Source organism: Leptonotus elevatus, chromosome 16, assembly GCF_054856555.1.
Source record: "Leptonotus elevatus isolate MCC_2025b chromosome 16, RoL_Lele_1.0, whole genome shotgun sequence".
NCBI classification, from domain to species: Eukaryota; Metazoa; Chordata; class Actinopteri; order Syngnathiformes; family Syngnathidae; genus Leptonotus; species Leptonotus elevatus.
Genome location: NC_141254.1, coordinates 15,520,826 through 15,540,886, shown reverse-complemented (window position 1 = coordinate 15,540,886; position 20,061 = coordinate 15,520,826). Strand labels below are relative to the sequence as shown.

Genomic DNA, 20,061 nt, shown 5'->3' with positions numbered 1-20,061 from the left:
GGATGTGAGCTCTACAGGGATGACGTCAGAGCAATTTGAATGACGCTAAAGTTTCTGCTGCTGAGGCTGCAATCTTGTGTCGAATTGTGTCAATAAAAGCATTAAAGCATGTTTCTGTTGAAAAAAAAAATATTAATATCACTCTTTATTTGGTTTTATTGCAATATTTGTACAATCTTTTGAGTAATGTATTATGTAAATGTTATTACATTTATAGAAGATTTAATGTTCACAAATTATTGGTAGTAAATTTGCAGGGAATTTATTGTTATATATACAAATTTATGGGTCTGGAAATGGAATGATGATTGAACTTTTAAATTTTTTTAAATTCCCTGCACTGAATAACATAACAAACATAAAATGGTGTTAATGCAGGGTCAAACTGCAGCATGATTTAAAGTAATTATTGTTTTCAATTAATATGATGAGCTCTTGGGGCCACATACAGGTTTTTATTATATTCAAATGTAATGTTTTTATGTTTCAATGAAAAATTAATAACTAAATGATTCAAGTACTGTAAATAATGCCACTTTTTGTCCACTTGGGTCAATTCTGTTTTGACCCCATTTACTTAGAGTGGAATTCCAGTGTCGGCCACTGGATGGCAGCACACTATTTTGTTTAACACTGTGTAAAAAAAAAAAGAATAAGAATGAAAACAGGAAGTGGGCCTGTTTCAACCTTACAAGATTTTTCAAATTGTAAATTCTCTTCAAAACTTCTACTTACACAGCGACAGCTGCAGGTTCGTTTTATAATGTAGCTTACAGTACACCTTTGGACATTGGAGACGATAGGAGATGATAGGTTTGTTAATTTAAAATACAATATTTTTGTCTTGGTCTGAAAAGTAACCCCTTTGATGGAGGGTGGTTTACTCCACTTCACAAATTAACCAAAATAAAACGTATAACAATTAAAAATAATAATAATTAAGTACATTAGACATAAATCAGCAAATTGAAAAACAGATGCAGATACCCTCGTTTTGTGTCTTATTTATTATTGTTTAATTAAAAAAAAAATTGTTTACCTAAATTTACATATTCATCTTCATATTCACAGAAGGTTGTGGAGCTACTATTGCACAGTGTAAGTCATGAGGTATGGTGCAAAATACATAACATGAATTTAAAATATCTCCAGATAGAAATTTAGCTTTTTCTTCCTATTAATCACTGGCCTGATTTTCATACAGGCAGCATGGATTCAGCTCCCACTTAGTGATAGTGTGAATGTGAGTGTGAATGTTTGTCTGCCTCTTATGTCCCTGTGAAACAGAATAAGTGGATGGATGGTGTTATGTCCAACTTTGTAAAATTGCCCAAAAGGGCTTCTGAAAATGTGTTGGGAAATGCTTTGCAGTTTGCAACAATCCAGTCATTGCCAGCATCGTTGGTTTACAATTCAACTGAACTTCATTACATTTACTTGCCTTTGTGTTTGTCTTTTCCTCCGTCACTCAGGCACACTGTGATCTAAATGGCCAGACTGCCCCATAATCCACCATGCTGTGAGCCTATAATCCAGCCTGATCAAAGGTTGGCTTTATCGCAAAGGGGGAGGGTCCGAAGTACCCGTAGGAAGACGTTGAGAGAGGCTGAGCTCCATTATGATAGTGACAGTTAGAGGCGGGCCTGGGATTGGTGCACGGAAATAGCCGACCAATCCCGGAGCAGGTAGAGAAAACATAACAAGGCAAAGAGGCCGGCATTGAAAGAGGAAGGAAAAAAACGGAGGAAAATGAGAAATCGCAGCAGAGGAGACTGAGCGAGGATGGGCGGAGGCGAGAGCGGCGCTCAGTGACGTCTCCGGAGAGGAGATGAGCGAGGAGAGGGAGGCGAGAACATCCATCAGATGAGGCAGCCATGCACCGAGGAGGGCCCAGCAGCAGCAGGCCTCGCCACCAGCTGTAAACAAAACATCCGAAGCATGAGGACGTCGAGGAAGGGAAGCGTGGAGATGCCCGCGTTTGTGCGGCAGCTGGTCAAAGAGACGGAGAAGAGGGTCAGCTCTTTCTTCAAAGGTGGGCGGGGGGGAGCGGCCGAGGGGGAGCAACCCGGCGGTGAGGGGGAGAAAGAGGAGGTCATCCCCAGCCCATACCTGGACCGGCCGGTGTTGGACAAACTGGCAGAGGAGGGCTGCGCCCGCTGGGGGCTCACTTATGCCCTGGGGAGCATGCAAGGCTGGAGGGCCAACATGGAGGACTACCACAACTGCGTGCCTCAGCTGGCGGGAGAGCTGGCCGACTGGAGCTTCTTCGCCGTGTTCGATGGGCATGCGGGGAGCACGGTGGCACAGCACTGCTCACAGCACCTCTTTGGCCACATTCTGGCCACAGGTGACAGACACACACACACACACACACACACACACACACACGTGCGCGTGTTCAGGACTCGTATGCCTCCTACAAATCTAAAACAAGCGCTGAAAAAAAGAAAGAAAAAAAGATCGAATCTCAATCGACATTTTGTTGTAGAATGCAATTTGGAAGAAAAAAAACAAATCCCTGCTTCATTTCTGTTAGTCAGGTCAAGTAGGCTTTATTAATATTTTTTATTCATATATTTTCTCAAATTTCAGTGCTCAGGTCGTGTTTCAAACTCAATGTGCTCAGGCCTTCAGTTTGACACATATACAAATATTTCATAAGGCAAACCATATGTATATTTTAAATGTCATATTCTTATTAATATTGTGTTTATGGTATTTGAATTAAGCAGCAAAATCCATCTCTTTTATTCATCTCAGGGGCGGCCATTTTGCCACTTGCTGTCAATTGAAATGACATGCAGTTGCTCAGGGCTCAGATAAGGAATGACCAATCACAGTTCACCTGTATTCCGAGTTTGGTCACGTGACATTCATATGCGGATAATTCTTCCTTGAAACACTATATGCTACGTTTTCATGCGCAAATTAGCAAAAATCCAGCAGTAATTGATGCCCCAAAAAGTTTTACAATTGCACGTAGATGCCACAAGATGACAGCAAAGCATTACATTGGTTGAAATGAAACGCCACAACTCACGCCAACCTAGTTCCTTGACACCAAAATGACATTGAAATAATTATTTTTCTGTTATGTAATTAGAAAATAGGTGAGTTTTTAACAAGTGAGCAAATAAAGTATTCGCTCCCAAAAATATGAAATGTCTGATTATTGTAAATGATGAGCTAAAGCAACACTGAATCAATTAAAAAGAGAGCAAAACATCATCATAGCATTTTTCAGCAATTGCAATTTCATGTAGTATTACGAGTTGCGTTTGCGTTGACAGGTGGCCTGGGGCCCGAGGACGACCCCGACAGGGTGAAAGGTGCCCTGACCGAAGGCTTCCTGCAAACGGACAAGCATGTCCACGCCGCGGCCCGCCGGGAAGGGTGGGAGAGAGGCGGCACCACCGTAGTGGCCGCCCTCATCTCGCCCTACAACATCTACTTCGCCAACTGCGGCGACTCAAGAGCCGTGTTGTGTCGCTCGGGCCAGGTGTGCTTCTCCACCGAGGACCACAAACCTTACAGTCCCCTGGAGAAGGAGCGCATCGAGAGCGCCGGAGGATCCGTGTCCCTCCAACGTATCAACGGCTCATTGGCGGTCTCCCGAGCGTTGGGCGACTTTAGCTACAAGGGGGCGGAGAACCGGCCGCCCAACGAACAGATGGTCTCGCCCGAGCCGGAGGTGTGCGTCGTTGAACGTTCGCCGGCCGATGAGTTCCTGGTGCTCGCCTGCGACGGAGTGTGGGACACTATCAGCAATGAGGAACTTTGCGCTTTCATTCACAACCGTCTGCTCGTGTGCACCGACCTGAGGGATGTCTGCTCGCAGGTCATTGACCTCTGCCTCTACAAGGTCAGAACCTGCCTCTCGAAACTGAACTTAGTACCACATCAGGCATTTGGTCAGCTGTTGACTTGAAATACTTTTTAACGGGTTAATTAAGTGAGGGACCATTGTTTATTCCGGCTATTGAGCTAAACCAGTGGTGTGCAACCTGCAGCTCTGGAGCCACTTGTGGCTCTTTAGTCCCTCTTCTGTGGCTAGTGTGGATCTCTTAAAATAATTAGTAGACATTTTACATTTACTTATTTAACTTTTTTTGGGGGATAAAACATTGTTTGAATTCATTAACAAAAAAATTAATAATTAGATATTCAAATTCAAAAGTTGTCAAAAAAAAAAAGCTGAAAGGTAGATATAAAAGTTACCTAAAAAATAAAAGTGACAATAAAATGTCCAAAAGGAAAAAGAAACACATAACAATACCATCACAATGTATACAAAATAAAAAAAAATAGTTATTTTTAAAAAGGCATAATAGAAAACGTTCAAAAAGTAATCATAAAATGTCCAAAAACAAAAGAAGAAAGGCAGAAAATTACCATAGAATGTACACAAAATTGCAAAAAAGTTAGAAAATTATTTCCCCAAAAAAGCAGACAAGAAAATAAGTTCAATAAGTAACTATAAAATGTCCAAAAACAAAAGAAGAAATCCCCAAAACTACCATCAAATGTCCACAAAATTGCCCAAAATGTCAGAAAATTGATAGCAAAAAAGCTATAAAATGTCCAAAAACGGAGGATCAGAGGCAACAAATTACCATAATATATGCATAAAATTGCCATGAATTTCTGAAATTTGACAGAAAGAAAAGTCTAAAAATTTATGAAAAACGAGCATTGCAAAAAAAAAAATATATATATATATATATATAATAATACGATTTTGGTTGATTTATTTGGCCTAAAATGGCTCTTTTGACAGTAAAGGTTGCTGACCCCTGAGCTAAACACAACAAACATGACATCAAATACAAAACGCATTTGGCAATATAGTCTATTGTCAAACATGACAGCTAAATACACAATCTGCCAGTCATGTATTAAAATTGTTGAGAATGTCAAATTGAAATGGACATCAAATATGCTGACATATAATCAAGAGAATGATCACATTTTGAATTTTAGAAATTTGAAATTACTGGATGGAAGTAGATGTTCTGGGCAAGTCAAAGGAGGACCAGTCCATTTCGTAGTCACAGCTGAGATGGGCTCCAAATCACCCGCAAAACTAAAAAGTACAAGTGGTCTTGAAAATGGGTGGATAATCGTCTATAGCCGTCAATGGCAGTGAATGAGTTAAACACCCCCTAGAAGTACAAGTTTTACTTTAATTGAGACTTTTGTCATTGATGTCCTCCTCAGCTATAAGTGAAGAACCCTATTGAAATAAACAGCAAGTAAACAAACTAACAGCGGCGCTGCCCTCCGCTTAACTGTCACGTCCATCATGTCATCATTACGTAAGAACGATCCAGCGTGGAAATGCACAATAACCTCAAAATGTCACAGCTTCTTCTTCATTGCGTGCACGTTCCTCTGCTCCACTGCAGCAGATGCGTGCAAAAAATAAATAAATAAATAAATAAATAAATCGGCAGCGAGGCTTGAAATGGTGACGTGGGTTGGGTCGGAGTCGAATGCTTTGCCAACATGGCCGTCACTCTCCACCACAGGGCAGCCTTGACAACATCAGCATCATTCTGCTGTGCTTCCCTGGCGCTCCCCAGCTGTCCACCGAGGCCTTGCACCAGGAGGCCGAGCTGGAGGATCTGCTGGAGTCCAAAGTAGCAGGTATGATGTCATATATATATATATATATATATTACTATTACGGTCATGTGACAATCACAAGCTGAGCTGTGATTGGTCATTACCTGAGCCCTGAGCAACTGTGATTTAATTTTCTGTGCTGGATAAAAAAAAACAGGTGGATTATGCTGCTTAATTCATATTCCACAAACGCAATATTAATCAGAATACCGTGTTTAGACATATTGCATACATTATAACACACTGTATACACACAAACTAGCATTAGCATTAGCCCACGAGCCAATATTAGGTTAAATTACAGCTGCCCTAAATTAACGGCAGCAGTAATGAGCAAAATACACACTTTTTTTTTTATGTTAAATACATTAGGAACTAGAAGTTCTGATATTTTGAATACTGAAATATAATTATTATTGTTATACACAACTTTTCAAATTTACTGCATTACCTGCCCCAATTTTTATTTTTTTTTGAAAGAGTCCGTATAAAATACTTCATGATGCTTGATTGATGAAATTTCTGTCTTCTACTTAACAGAGATTTATGATGAGCTGTGTGCCAGAGGGGAGGATCCTGATTTACTGGCGGTCCTCACGGTCCTTGCATCTACCGTAATCCCCGGATTACCACCAGGGGGAGGCATACAGAGCAAGTGAGATGCCAGCGTGTGTGCGTGTGTATTTGTGCAATCGTGCAGAAGAGAAAAGTGTCTTCGGTTTATGTTTTTGCAGTGCCGATGTAACAAAAATCTGAAAGTGCGACATGTCTCGGGCGTGGCAGAAAAGCTCACTATGGTGGCCCCCGATGACTTGACTTGGAGTGCAAATCACAACAATTGCTAAACGCAACAGCAAAAAAAAAAAAAAAAAAAGATGAAATAAAACAACAAAAAACTAATTTGCGTGTGTGTGTGTTACAGAAGGAACTGCATTATCTCCGCTTACTACCAACAGAGAGAGATGCATAACCCGACAGTACCAAATGTAAGTACAAAATAAATACATAAAATGTTAATATGCACAATCGTCAGTAATCCGTTACATTAATAACACTTTTTTTCTTCTTCTTCTGTCCAACCAGGAAATGGAGGGCTCCTGAATAGGCCGACTGGATTGTGTCAATTAAGGGATTGTAATCCATATCTATATTAACTGTTTTATTCATGTTTCTAATGGACAAAAAGGGAGTTAGTGAACAGTGTCTGTTTACATCATTCTAGCGAGCAGCACCTTGTCGTAACAAATACAATGCAAAAGTAGGTATAGGAAAGCCTGATACATTCTATATTTGTACAATTGTGACATTTTGTCAGACTAACTCAGCGACACTGACCCAGCAACAAACTTCTGCCTCATATTCAGTCAACGGACGAGACAAATAAAAGCCCGTCAGACTGAATATTAGCAACTGTGAAATAAGAGTGGATGGATGGAATGTATTTGTAAGAGTGTAGGCACATTTTAGCTTAGCCTTAGCATACAATAAGGTCCATTTGTTCAGACAGGAAATGCTAATACTGCTCAATGCTAATGCTACCTTGTTAGCTGTTGGAAAAGCACAAAAGTTCCCTTGTTATGTATTGTTGGCAAGGAAATGAACTAATATAATAATGTGAAGAAGAAAAAATATATTTCACATTTAATACGTTGAGGTTTGTGTTACGTTAGATGGTTGAACTTGATAGAGTAGACAATATTATTATTGTACTCTTTGCGTGTTCAATAAATTGAATGGTGAGATTCTGGTGAAGAAGTCCCTTTGCAAAGGTATAATTCATCAGAAGCTTCTGATCACACAAATGAAGACACGCAAGCAGTGTTCCGTTCAAAAAGTGTGTCTCCTCCTCCAGCACACAGATATTTATTGAAAGTCAGTGAATACAAAAAAATCCCTCTCCCCTCCCATGAGCAAGTTCCAATAGGTACAAATCAGATTAGACTTGAAGAGTAGCAAATCAGCCTGTCCTTGGACTCTCTTCGACCGGACAGAGACTCGTACCAACTATACTCCCTTTAGATAATATAGAAAAGAAACCTGTTACCAGAGAGACAGATAAGAATGCAATAGACAATACTATTGATTGAGCTATACTGAGTTAACATAATTATACCTACATTTACACAGTTATAACTAAATTCAAAACGGTTAAAATATAAAGTAAAACAGTAAAAATGTTAACAATGTTAACAAATTCAACATATCGTAGTTTTTAAATATGACATGGGGGGGGGGGGGAATTATTTTAGTTTTTTTTTTACAAGAATTTATAATGTAATGTAATCATCCTCAGAACTTTTGAGTAAATGAAATTATATAACACAAAGTCAGGGAAAATATATACAGTACTCTTTTTTTCTTCTTCAAGTCCTCAATGAAACTTACAGGAAAAACATCATCAGTATACAGTATTGCATGTCATATTCGACCCCCCCCCTGCATGTTACAGAACTATGTATACTGCCTTATCTCTTTCTTGATCAGGATGGTCAATAATCAGGATGGGTCATTATATCATTAATGTTGTATTATCTCAGTGAACAACTTTCTCTATATCTAGATGTTATATGTTAATAATGAAATGGCTTTCAGACAAAATAAAGAATATTTGAACTAGTGTGACTACTGGCATGTTTATTACCGTGCAAAATACACATTTTGATTAAACTGGCACGTTAGATTAGATTTGTGATACAATATGGAGTATGATGGATTAAAATGGGTTTTCTTGCATAGAGAAAAAGCTCTACAGCTTTTTTTTTTACTCTTGCTCTTTCCTCTACTGCCACACACAGCGCTTAAGAACAAAAAATAATTTTGTTCGGGTGCGCCTTTGATTGATGTCATGCTAAAAAAAGCATCCTCTTAAGGCTTTTGTTTGATTATACTGAGCATGTTGAGACGTGCAAATGATCAGCAAATTAACTCACTCACTGCCGTCGACGGCTATAGACGTCAAAAATTCATTTGAACTATTTCTATTAGTTTAACATTTTTCCCACTTTTGTTCACGAGAGTATGAATACCTAGATTTTTTTTTTATTGTATTAGAACAGATATAAAATTTGTGATTAATTGTGAGTAATTACGATTAAAAATTGTAATCGCCTGACACTCCTAATTTTTTATCATCTTTTCATAAATAAATAAAAAAGATTATTAAAAAAATAAAACATTTAAAGAAAAGATGATTAAAAATTAGGGGCATCATGCGATTACAATTTGGAATTGTAATTAATTGCATGACTTCACTAGTTCACGATTAATCACAATTTTTTATATCTGTTCTAAATGTACCCCAAAAAATTCTAGGCTTTCATACTCTTGTTAACATCAATGGGGAAAAAAATGTTAAACTAATAGAAATACTTCAAATACATTTTTGACGTCTATTGCCGTCAATGGCAGTGAATGAGTTAAAATGGTTTATTTTTGCAGTTTACCATTTATGTAATGTAAAAGGCTCCAAATGATGTGTGCATCTTTTTCTATAAGATGATCTTGTTTTGTTTTTTGTGCCTATGCTCTCTATGTTGCTTTATTCCACACAAATATATTAGTTGCGGAGCTAAGAAGACGACGAGCGAGCGCAGCCCTCTTAACTCATCAGCAGTCCGGCATCAAGTGGCCCTTCATGGCTGCTTTCATCTGATTGCTTTTGTATGAGCCAATCACTTCAGGACATCAAACCTATCTTGACTGTGATATCGAACGCTTTAAATTGCTTTCATGTTTTTACTCCTCAAACCAAAATGCGAGCATGTCTAGACTCTATAATGACTATCTGTAATGAATACATAGATTGTTTAAAAAAATAATTATATATATATATATATTATAATTTTGTGACATTGACATAGTGAACGAATAAAAGACTGCAAGTCAAACTGTTTACTCTTTAGTACAGTATGCTAACAATGTTATTTCAAGTACATAAATAAACTGTCTTTCATATTAATTCATGATGCATTTGCCTTTATTTTAGCATAACTAACCTATAAAACCAAAAGCATAACAAATCTGATAGTATATTGTAATGCTGAATAATTTATTGCATTTGGTTTTTTTTTTACATGAGAAGAGGAAATTGCAAAAAAAAAAATTTTAATCGCAATATTAAAAGGGAAATCATCGCAACTGGATTATTTTTCAAAATGGTTCAGTCGTACTACCTATCCACACTGGTTTCCTGGAGACGGTTATTCATAATGGCCAACGCCCCCACTCCTTCCGAAAATCCATTCTGGTGACTCTGCCGTGGCCCCTGGTGTGCGGTTTCACTCAGTTGCTTCTGCAGCAGTGCCAAAGACACCTTATTGGACACCATAAACTCATTAACAGAGATCATTTCTCCCGACAGCCGCCGGCCTGCGTACGCCCCGTCCGTTAGCGCGCCGCCGTCCGTCTCGCTGTCAAACACGGTCTCCACCGAGCCGTCCGCGTAACGTTGCCTTCCAGCGGGACGGTGCGACAGGAGCGGCTGGACCGCGTTGCGCTTCGATCGCTTTTGCCCGAGGTGAGCCGGCGGATGCCCCCGGTCGCCCTTCCGCTCGTGCAGGCAGGGGCAGCAGAGCCACCAGCATCCGGTCGCCGGGCAAGAGCTGGCCCGACGGTCCCCGGGACACGCCAACTTTTCCAAGAGCCAGTTGAGAGTTTGTTTGATGATAATGGAAATGACGTTAAAGAGTGAGTAAATACAACATACTCCCATAAGAATGAAAAGGCAATTCCCCAGCCGGTAGGCCTCCTGAGAGTCATAATGCTGCCTCTGGCTGCTTACCAGGTCGCCGAATCCGATGGTGCTGAAGGCCACAAAACAGAAATACAGAGACTCCACGTAGCTCCAGTTCTCCATGGAGCAGTATAAAGTGGAAGCGCCGCATGCAATCACTATCGAAGCCAGTCCGAGAATCAGCATCACATAATAGACGGAAGGCTTCCAGCCTTCCAGGCTGTCCTCCTCCCCGGACGGCTCCTGCCGGCTGGACACGTCGCCGACTCCGCCGCACTGAAGGCGGCGTTCATGACACCAGCGCATGATGTAAGCCAGCATCGTGATGATCCTCTCCAAGAAAAGGTTGAAGAATAGGATGGTCGCGGCGCAGCCGATCAGACCGTAAAAGATTAAGAAGATCTTTCCCGGTATGGTCGCCGGCGTGGTCATACCAAACCCTGGAGAGAAAATTATTTTTAAGTAAGGCATGAAGGTGACCTGGGATTGTACAATTAGGAATTCCACCAATATATTTGCTCTTGAAGAAGAAACCCCCAAAAAATTCGTTTTTAACTCATTCACTGCCATTGACGGCTATAGACGTCAAAAATTCATTTGAACTATTTCTATTAGTTGAATTTTTTCACCCACTTTTGTTCATTTCTTTTTTTAATCTTTTTTTTTTTTAAAGAAGAAAAGATGATTAAAAAATTAGGGGCGTCAGACAATTACATTTTTTCATTGTAATTAATCGCATGACTTCACTAGTTATTTGTATTATTAAAAAAAAAAGTAAAGATAAAAAAAGAAAAGATTATTAAAAATTAGGGGCGTCAGGCGATTAAAATTTGTAATCGTAATTAATCGCATGACTTCACTAGTTAACTCACGATTAATCACAAATTTTATATCTGTTCTAAATGTACAATAAAAAAATTCTAGGTTTTAAGAAATCGGTTTTTTTGTGTAGCTAATGATGAATTTACAGAAAACTCTTTCTGTTAATTCATTCACTGCCATAAATTCATTAAAAAATATATTGTTAAAAATTAGGGGCAAGAGGCAGTTTTATTTTAATTAATCGCATGACTTCACTAGTTAACTCATGATTAATCACAAATTTTATATGTGTTCTAAATGTACAATAAAACGAAATTGCTAGGTTTTCATACTCTTGTTGTTCTGAACTCTGAGCTATTGTGATGTCATTTTCACGAGACAGCAGTGGCAAAATGGCCGCCCCTGAGATGGATAAAAATGGTTAGATTTTGCTGCTTAATTCATATTCCACAAAAGCAATATTAATCAGAATGTTTTGACTAGTGAAGACGCAAAGAACATATTATTGTAAAAAATATATCTTTGGGTTGACCTCCTTTATAACTTCCGCTGTCAAGAATGACATCTTGCCAGATGTTAGCATAGCTCAAGCTAGTTGAGTTGAGTTGAGTTTATCAAATTTGTATTTCTTTGGACTTTGGTGGCATTTTTGTGACCGGCTCAACTATGCGTGTTCTCTTAACAAATAATAATGCTATTAGATCCAGGTGTCACTCCACTGTTTGTGATCGCTGCTTCTAAAAACCCACAACTATCGATGCTAACTATTAGCATGTCAATAGAGTCTTGAAGGCAATATACAGTACCGGTATGTTAGCATAAAGCTAGCTGGACCATTCTTAAGGGAACATAAGTTGGTTGTTTTAAATACATGTGTTCGGAAATGGATGGATGAATTGGATAAATAAAAACTGGCCTAAATTTGAGCTATTTCTTATTGCCTGTTGATGTGAATGGGAAAGGTTGTTTATGCCAGTGATCCCCAATGGCTGTCTTGCGGAAAATTATATTTGATTTAATTGTAATTAATAGTTGTTCATCTATCTGTGCCATTAAGTGACAAGCAGGAAGAAAAACAACTATTCCGAGAACAGAATAATAGCATGTTCAACTTAATAGCAACAGTAGCAACAGGAAAATGGGTTCGTACTGAAACTGTTACAAAACTTACCAATAGTGGAGATCACCGTACCAACAAAATAAAATGCTCCAGAAAAGTCCCAGCGTGGCCTCAACGCGTCCGCTCGTATCCCCGCTCCGTTGGCCTCCTCGTACTGCCGCAGCAGGGTGTGCAGGTCTTGCGGGTCCACGTTGAACCGCCGGGTGAAGTTATCCAGCTGCTGCCTCCACAGGCGGCGGGCGCGGAGCTCAAAGGGGTGCTCTAGGGCAGAGAAGATGGCGGCCCCGCACAGTAGGTAAAGAAGAATGAGGGCAGCGAGAAGGAAAAAACGAGCGTTGTCTTGGTTGATGGGCGCGTTGGGGCGGCATCCAGCAGACTTCCTCTGAGCCATCACCCCACCACAGCAGCTGCAAACAACACACATATATATATATATATATATATATATACATATATATATATATATATATATATACATATATATATATATATATATACATATTTATATATATATATATATTGTATACTGCAACCACACACCTGCATTATAAAATCATACATATGCTAGTCAAACAGTTCATATTAGCATAAACATCACTAATCTAAGTTAAGTAGTAAATACGGGTATATTCGTGAATGGATTTTACAATTGTAAAAAGTGTGAAATCCTGTTTACAAATAATACAATGAGACATACCTGATAAGGTTGAGAGCAGAGTCCCTCTCCCTGAACATGTCTGCTGTGCATCTGTTGAATGATGACCAACAAGAGGCGGTGTGTGTGTTTTGGTGTGTGTGTGTGTGTGTGTGTGTGCGCGCACAGCACAGGCTCAATGATGCTTTATCTGTCTCGCGCTGACATCATTTTTTTCCCGCCCACACCTTCTGTGTCCAAGCCCACCCTCTTTGATCTTGCCCCCCCCACATATGCACAGAAATTCAAAAAACATTTCTCTTACTCCATAATGACGATGAGCAGCTTGCACTCCGGTCTAGATCATCCGAAAGGTGTTTGATGGGGTTCAGGTCAGAGTTTTTAAGTTCTTCACCGCCAAGCATTTTTCATGGACCTACAGAAAAGAAACCTCTGTCAAAACTAATTTGCATATCAATCCAACAAGAAATGTGTCCCAAGACTTCTGTCTGTATAAGATACAGTTTGGGTGCACTTCTGTTTACGGAACCTGTGATGTTTTTTTGTTGTTGTTGCTGCAGACTGTGCGGGAGGTGTTTGTAGTCAGGCCTTTAATCTTGTATGGAAGTGCAGCGAAGGGCACGGCTTCCTTCAGTCGAGCCTCTGATGGCTGAGTGGCAGCTGGAGGTAGGTGCGGACCTCATGCCTGTCAGACAGAATACTGCAATTTCTCAAATTATGATCCAGTCATGCTCATTATAGTCCAATAAGACTACAAAAAAAAAACGTGTGATTCGTGGAACAGCGTGTGAGAATTCTGTCTTTTTTTTTCAATTGTGTTGCTGCCAGCTAAATATATATATTTTTTGGGGGGGTTTTACATATCACTAATAGTTTGTTCACTTTATCTGAGGGACTACTGGACTGTTAAATCCAAGTAAATGCATAATTTGCGTCAATGTTAATTTGATCAAAGGATTTAAATTACAATTGATGAGAAATAATTGTACCTTCATACAGTTTTTTTTTATTTAACTCATTCATTGCCATTGACGCTATAGACGTTTAAAAAAATTCATTTGAACTATTTCTATTAGTTTAACATTTTTCTCACTTTTAACAAGAATATAAGAACCTAGAAAAAAATATATTGTACATTTTGAACAGACGTAAAATTTGTAATTAATCATGACTTAACGATTGAAGTCATGCAATTAATTACAATTAAAAAATGTAATCACCTGACGCGATAAAAAAGAAAAAGAAAAGATGATTAAAAATTAGGGACGTCAGGCGATTAAATTTTTTAATTGTAATTAATTGAATGACTTCACTAGTTAACTCACGAATAATCACAAATTTTATGTCTGTTCTAAATGTACAATACCCCCCCCCCCTAGGTTTTCATATTCGTGTTAACAAAAGTGGGAAAAAAGTTAAACAAATAGAAATAGTTCAAATAAATTTTTGACGTCTATAGCCGTCAATGGCAGTGAATGAGTTAAGAAGCACCTCCCCAATTTGCAATGTAAAGAGATTAAAACAATACTTAATAATTACATATTTTTTTAAACCTGCATGTCCAAAAACTTTTAGTCGCTTCTGTGACATGAGGCAGTGCTTGAGATTCTGAATGAGAAATCCTGCGATAACCATTCTTTAGCACGCACATACTTGACTGCATCTCAAACGGCACACTGTAACGACTTCAGATCTCTCCTACGTTCAACATCTCTATGGAAACAGGTCCTTCACGTAGACTGCACAGCAATGTGCTGACCTTGACCAGTAAGCTGCAAGCCTTCAGCAAACATTTATCTTTTTTTTTTTTATCGTGCTTGTCCTCATTATTATTGCTACTGTATTATTGTTTTTGTTAATTGTCTCAGAACATATGGGAAATTTTCTTTTTCTTTCAAATGTTCATAAAAATATGGCTTATATTTGCTCTGAATAGCATTTGACATTTACTGCACATTTACATTTGGAATTAAACCATCAACACAAACAAAAAAAACATAAAATTTTGTTTAAAATGTTACCTTAAATTTGACAAAATTTGTGTGAATCTACAGTAATCTTTGCTACCATTTTGTGTCTTTTCAGGTGATGACACAGGCAGATCTTCACCCGTAGAGGGCAGCGACGAGCCGCGGACGTCATAATGAAGCAGAAGAAGAAGCCGCAGCCCAACGAATGAAACAGAAGAAGAAGAATTGAACGTTTCCCGGTAGTAGAAGCGCCTCGGGTCCTCCCTTAGGTGGCTCACAATTAATTTTGTTTTGGACCCGGCGTAAAGTCGCAAGAAAGCGGATTTAAGTGCCATTTAATGGCTTTGCCCAGTCAACACAACGTAATGTTTCCCCAATATTAGCTATTTTCTGGCGATTTCAAGACGCATCGCTGGAACCAAAGGTAAACGCTGTTTTCTGCAAATGAGATGACGTGTATTACTTCTAATGTCACTTTGCAAATATGCATAGGAAGCTTGCCTTGTTGTTATCGTAATAAACATGCTAGCTAGCTAAACGAAGATGGCCAAGCGGTCAATCCAAAAGAGACCCGCCTTGATTTGTTCAGCGACCGATTCCAAAATGGGACAACGGTGCATCGCACGAGTTCAGCAATCGAGTTGAACAAATAGACATGTATACGACTTGCGTGCATGTTAACTCCGATAAAAGATTAATAGTGTCACTCATTTAATCCCCTTTCACTGTGGGAGAAAGTGATGACAAGCGCCATGGGAATTGCGTTTTTGTACTAACCAAATTAGAAGACATTCAGACTTCACAATCTAAAATAGGTTGTGGTTGCTGTTGTTTTACGTAGCTTAAGGACCGCTTCCCCTGATGCCAATTGATTTAATAGCAACTTTTCTCACTAAAAGACTCTATTCGACGCGCGTTTATGACTCATTAGCGCCCCTAGATGCGTGTTGTGGTAAAAGCAGCATCGCGTGCCCTCCAGCTGCTCAACTAGATCAGCGTATCCCAACCTTTATTTAGCCAAGGCACATCATTTTACATAATATATATAAATCTCACGGCACACACAAAAATAAATTGCAGATAGAAATGAGAAGGAAACATACGTGTTTGTTTTAATGGTAGGAAGAGATTAAGATGAACATCCCTGCCAGAATGTGGTCCACTATATGATTACAGTGGCAGGTGCTAATATTTTATAACACTTGGGGGCGCTAGTGCTACTGATTGGATTTTGGATGTTGTCAATTGTGGTGGCGCGGGGGTCTGGTTTAGGACCACTAAAATATGTAAATTTCCACCAGTATAACACAAGCTGACAGATAGTAGTAATAATAATAATAATTATTATTATTATTTGTCATTATTATTAAGTTATTATTATTATCATCACAGCAAAGCATTGATAATATACTGTATTTCAAAAAAAAATATCTCCTGAGTTTCCAGCTGTTTTATTTGATTTGATTTAAAAAATATTATCCAGTCTGACTATTTCTTTATCTGTATTTGCAGCATATCCTGGGCACACTAAATTAGTTGTTCCCTGACCCAGACTGAGAAATGGAGGAGAGCTCGGAGGTGATGGAGAACATTGTGTTCCGAGGATCTGAATTTGTCGTGAAGGTAGAAGTGGATAAGGGCGGGCTGCTGGTGGAAATCTCCGATTCAAAGACGGCAGATCAGTGGAAGGCAGAATTTGATCCGGCCTGTAAGTTATCACGTTATCATTCAAAGATGGCATCTGCACCTTGAAGCCACATTCCTCACATTGCATTCCTTCGGTTTTTCCAGACATCGAAGACCTCACTCGGAAAACCGGCAACTTCAAGCAGTTCCCCATTTTTTGTAGCATGCTGGAGTCGGCCGTGAGAAAGGTACGTGGGCAAACAAAGCGCAATGTTGTAGGTGGCTGGCTCAGAAAGATGTGAACGGACAGGAAGACGCTTCGGGCTGCATGAGCTGGAGCGGACAAGCATTCGTTTTGCTAGCCACTGGAGCGAAAAAATGGAAAATTCCCGTGCTATCTTGTCCCATCTCTCCAGGCTGGGAGGTGCGAATGTAAATGAAGGAATTTGGTTCCATTTAAGTTATACGCATCAACCGGAATGACATGTATGATTATATACATCATTGTTCTTAACTAATGTGTGTGTTTTTTTTCAATGTATTTTCTGCAGACGAGCGATTCGGTCACACTGGACTTGTTGACCTACGCAGACCTAGAACTTCTAAGGAACAGGAAAGCGGGAGTGGTCGGTCGCCCTCGGGGCCATCCACAGTCGTCTGCTCTCACCGCCAAACGTTACCTTATTCTCATCTACACTGTGGAGTTTGACAGGTTTGTGTGCGCCCTTGCTCACTTGTTTCCCTCCATATTGTCTGCACCGCTGACTTGTGTCCTATACTTCCGTAGGATACACTACCCTTTGCCGCTGCCGTACATCGGCAAGCCGGACCCAGCCGCCTTGCAGAAGGAAATCAGGGCCCTTCGGTCGGAACTAAGCGCGCTCAGCTCTCAGGGAGTCGGCAAGTCTGCGGAGCTTGAAATCCAGCGCTTGCGAGCTGAGTAAGTGCGCTTGTCGTAAAAATGTGTTCAATTGTTTTTCAACAGTAAACTTCAAGAGTGGTTCCTGCATGACCTTTAATATAACCTCCAATATACATTTTCCACTAAAAACTGGATTTGCTCCCCCAAAAACCAAAACAAAGGGAAACAAATATTAGAAAAAATACACAAATACCGTATTTTTCAGACTTTTGGGCGCAGCGTATTATTAGGTACAATAAAAATGAATGAGTCTGTTTTTAAATATTTTCATATACATAAGATGCGCCGGGTTATAAGACACATTGTTTTTGTTAAGCATTGTGTGTTATGATAGATTTAGTACCATTATGCTAGGTTTTATCTGTTAGCGCCGCGTGTCTAACTTGCTAACGTTCACTGTACAACTACACGGGGGTTGCTTTGAGCGGAGGAGAGGATCCTCAAGCAGACAAAAACAAAGTTTGAACATTGCTAATGAATCTGGTGATCGGTGTTTTGCTATTCCTTTGGCTAATGCTAAATGCTATCTTGGTTGACAGTTGTAAACAAATCAAAGCACTCACCATTATCCAACCTTTTTGGCTCTGCCCCGGCAGCTATCGGAAGCTAGCTGTTGTTTACCTCGCGCTGGTCCGGTCTTACATTGTAACATTGGAAATATGATGCCAAAAAAGCTCATTTTGCGTTGGGCCTAACTGGCAACTGCATCATTAGGATAGTAGGACTACATTTCCCATGATTCTTAGACACGGAAACAGGAAGTAATTCTTGTTCCGGTATGATGAAAACATAAATGCCTGCTAGCTAATAGATGTGAATGAAAATTCCATACATAAGGCACTCTGGACTACAAGACGCACTGTTTATTTTAGAGAAAATTAAATTCTGCAGATTATTATTATTTTTAATCCCAATCTTAACATCCCATGGAAAGTTTCTGCCTATTGACCGAAAATGATGCGCATGAGGGGATGTAACACTGCAAATATTTTTATCTCCCAAGGCTGGCTCTGATGAAGGAGGAGAAAGAAGCCATCGCCAAGGTCCTGGAGCGGCTGCAGCATGGCGGAAGTGTTCCCGCACCCGGCGGACCTCAAGACTGGAGGGGTCGGGACGTGGTGAGGACTTTGGAGGAGCAGCTGCTCAAGGAGAGGGCCAAGAATCAGCGCTCGGCTAGCAAACGATGCCAGGAGCAGCGACTCCTGATGGAGCAGGTGGAATGCTTGTGGACGCCATTTGAGTTTGAGTCGTCAACTTTTTTGTTTTTAACACTTTCCCTCCCATCCTTCAAGATGGATGAGCTGAGGGCCTCGGAGTGCACGCTCCGCCTTCATGTCAAGAGTCTGACCAATGAACTGGCGTTACTACGCAGAAGGTTAGACCCAAGTACCTAAATCGCCACTGGTTCCCTCACATTTATAAATCTCACCTTGCATCTGAAGCAGAGGGACGCCCGTGTCCGCGTGCGGGGAGATCTATCGTTCGCACAATCCTGCCAGGGGTCGCTCAGGATCCAGAGAACGGCGAGGCGACAGAGTGCAAAGGTCAACGGAAAGAGGGAGAAGAGCAGACTCAACAGGGACGCGCGCCGCCGTGCGAAGGCCGTCACCTTCTCCCACTGGTGTGAACTTCAAATTGTAAAAGTGTGATATTTCATCAATGAAAACGTGTATTCTGTGATCAAATAAGAGTTAACCGTAATTAATATTGGCTTACTTGATTTAAGGCTCCCGAGCACCTCGCTTTGACCCAACTGCTTACATCCAGGACAAACAGCGCCGGCTAAGAGACTCTGAGCTCAAAAGGTAGGTTTCCCTTCAAAATCTGCAATTTTCATCACGTTTTTAAAAATTCTTATTAGCCATTACCTGTCTGTGATGCGTGCCAGACAGTTGAAGGTGCGGCGAGACATAATGATATCGCCATCACTGGTACCCGAACGAGGGCGCTCCCGCTCCAGAGAGGCGTGTCCTCATTCGAGGAGTCGCACCGGCAGCCGAGGGAGGAGTTTGTCCATAGAGCGGCAAGGGAGCAGGAACTCCTCTGAGAGCTCTTTAGTGGATATGGAAGAAATGACAAAAGCGCTGCTCAGGTGAGCTTCCTCAACGTGCATTGTTGACATCACACATTCTCATCTAATGTGCTTGTGGCATTTTAGAGGACGGAAACAGACGTTTAATGGCCCCGGCGCGGTACGTGAGGTGTCATTTATGTCACTTTATGTTCATTTGGTGATGTTAAAACACTTGAATGTATAATGTCTATAATTGTTTCTATAGTCCAGAGGAAGCCTGATTGCTCGGAAGCCAATAAGCAGCACTCCAACATACAGGATGAAGGACAAAGGTAGTAACTTCTGTTATTCTCAACTGATTTAAACCAATCTAAGATAATCATAAAAATTATCTTGCTAAATATCAAATCACATTCCAAATATTCCCACATAGCGCATAATGTGACATTTGACATTCAGCTCTTCAGCATTCGCATGCAGGTTCTCCCAAATTTGCATTTTCTACTTTAACTCATTCACTGCCATCAACGGCGAAAGACGTCAGAAATTCATTTGAACAATTTCTATTAGTTTAA

General features: G+C 40.2%; 4 protein-coding genes across 6 annotated transcripts in view; 2 read left to right on the top strand and 2 right to left on the bottom strand.

Annotated features, from left to right (window-relative positions):
* The first annotated feature begins 668 nt into the window (after positions 1-668).
* Positions 669-8,241, top strand: ppm1nb (protein phosphatase, Mg2+/Mn2+ dependent, 1Nb (putative)). The gene is made up of 7 exons (XM_086098087.1): positions 669-813; positions 1,473-2,347; positions 3,291-3,862; positions 5,529-5,646; positions 6,166-6,280; positions 6,548-6,611; positions 6,709-8,241. Exons 2-7 carry the CDS (start codon positions 1,864-1,866, stop codon positions 6,724-6,726), a joined length of 1,371 nt encoding a protein of 456 aa, XP_085954213.1. The 5' UTR covers positions 669-813; positions 1,473-1,863; the 3' UTR covers positions 6,727-8,241.
* Positions 7,447-13,509, bottom strand: kcnk12l (potassium channel, subfamily K, member 12 like). Of its 2 annotated transcripts, XM_086098086.1 has the most exons (4): positions 13,484-13,509; positions 13,259-13,369; positions 12,351-12,706; positions 7,447-10,797 (listed from the first exon to the last, which is right to left on the bottom strand). In XM_086098086.1, the coding sequence occupies exons 2-4, from the start codon at positions 13,261-13,263 to the stop codon at positions 9,794-9,796; spliced, it is 1,365 nt and encodes a 454-aa protein (XP_085954212.1). In that variant the 5' UTR covers positions 13,264-13,369; positions 13,484-13,509; the 3' UTR covers positions 7,447-9,793. The 2 variants fall into 2 exon arrangements, with proteins under 2 accessions (XP_085954212.1, XP_085954211.1); XM_086098085.1 differs by lacking the exons at positions 13,259-13,369; positions 13,484-13,509 and adding an exon at positions 12,997-13,160.
* ccdc61 (coiled-coil domain containing 61) overlaps positions 13,249-20,061 on the top strand; it is a 7,656-nt gene continuing 843 nt past the window's right edge. Inside the window, exons 1-14 of one of the 2 annotated variants that reach the window (XM_086098083.1) lie at positions 13,249-13,325; positions 13,515-13,620; positions 15,040-15,348; positions 16,437-16,632; positions 16,716-16,798; positions 17,102-17,262; positions 17,338-17,490; positions 18,476-18,686; positions 18,765-18,847; positions 18,918-19,093; positions 19,199-19,277; positions 19,361-19,564; positions 19,631-19,664; positions 19,752-19,818. In XM_086098083.1, the coding sequence (XP_085954209.1) occupies positions 16,485-16,632; positions 16,716-16,798; positions 17,102-17,262; positions 17,338-17,490; positions 18,476-18,686; positions 18,765-18,847; positions 18,918-19,093; positions 19,199-19,277; positions 19,361-19,564; positions 19,631-19,664; positions 19,752-19,818 (1,399 nt within the window). In that variant the 5' untranslated portion in view covers positions 13,249-13,325; positions 13,515-13,620; positions 15,040-15,348; positions 16,437-16,484. Of the gene's footprint in view, positions 13,326-13,514; positions 13,621-15,039; positions 15,349-16,436; positions 16,633-16,715; positions 16,799-17,101; positions 17,263-17,337; positions 17,491-18,475; positions 18,687-18,764; positions 18,848-18,914; positions 19,094-19,198; positions 19,278-19,360; positions 19,565-19,630; positions 19,665-19,751; positions 19,819-20,061 lie in introns of both variants that reach the window. The other variant, XM_086098082.1, reaches the window with a different exon arrangement.
* LOC147160940 (chromatin remodeler ATRX-like) overlaps positions 18,316-20,061 on the bottom strand; it is a 23,037-nt gene continuing 21,291 nt past the window's right edge. The window contains exons 37-39 of the transcript XR_015097370.1: positions 19,341-19,524; positions 19,189-19,264; positions 18,316-19,100 (exon numbers count right to left, since the gene is read on the bottom strand). The gene's annotated coding sequence lies outside the window, so the exon portion shown is untranslated. The remainder of the gene's footprint in view (positions 19,101-19,188; positions 19,265-19,340; positions 19,525-20,061) is intronic.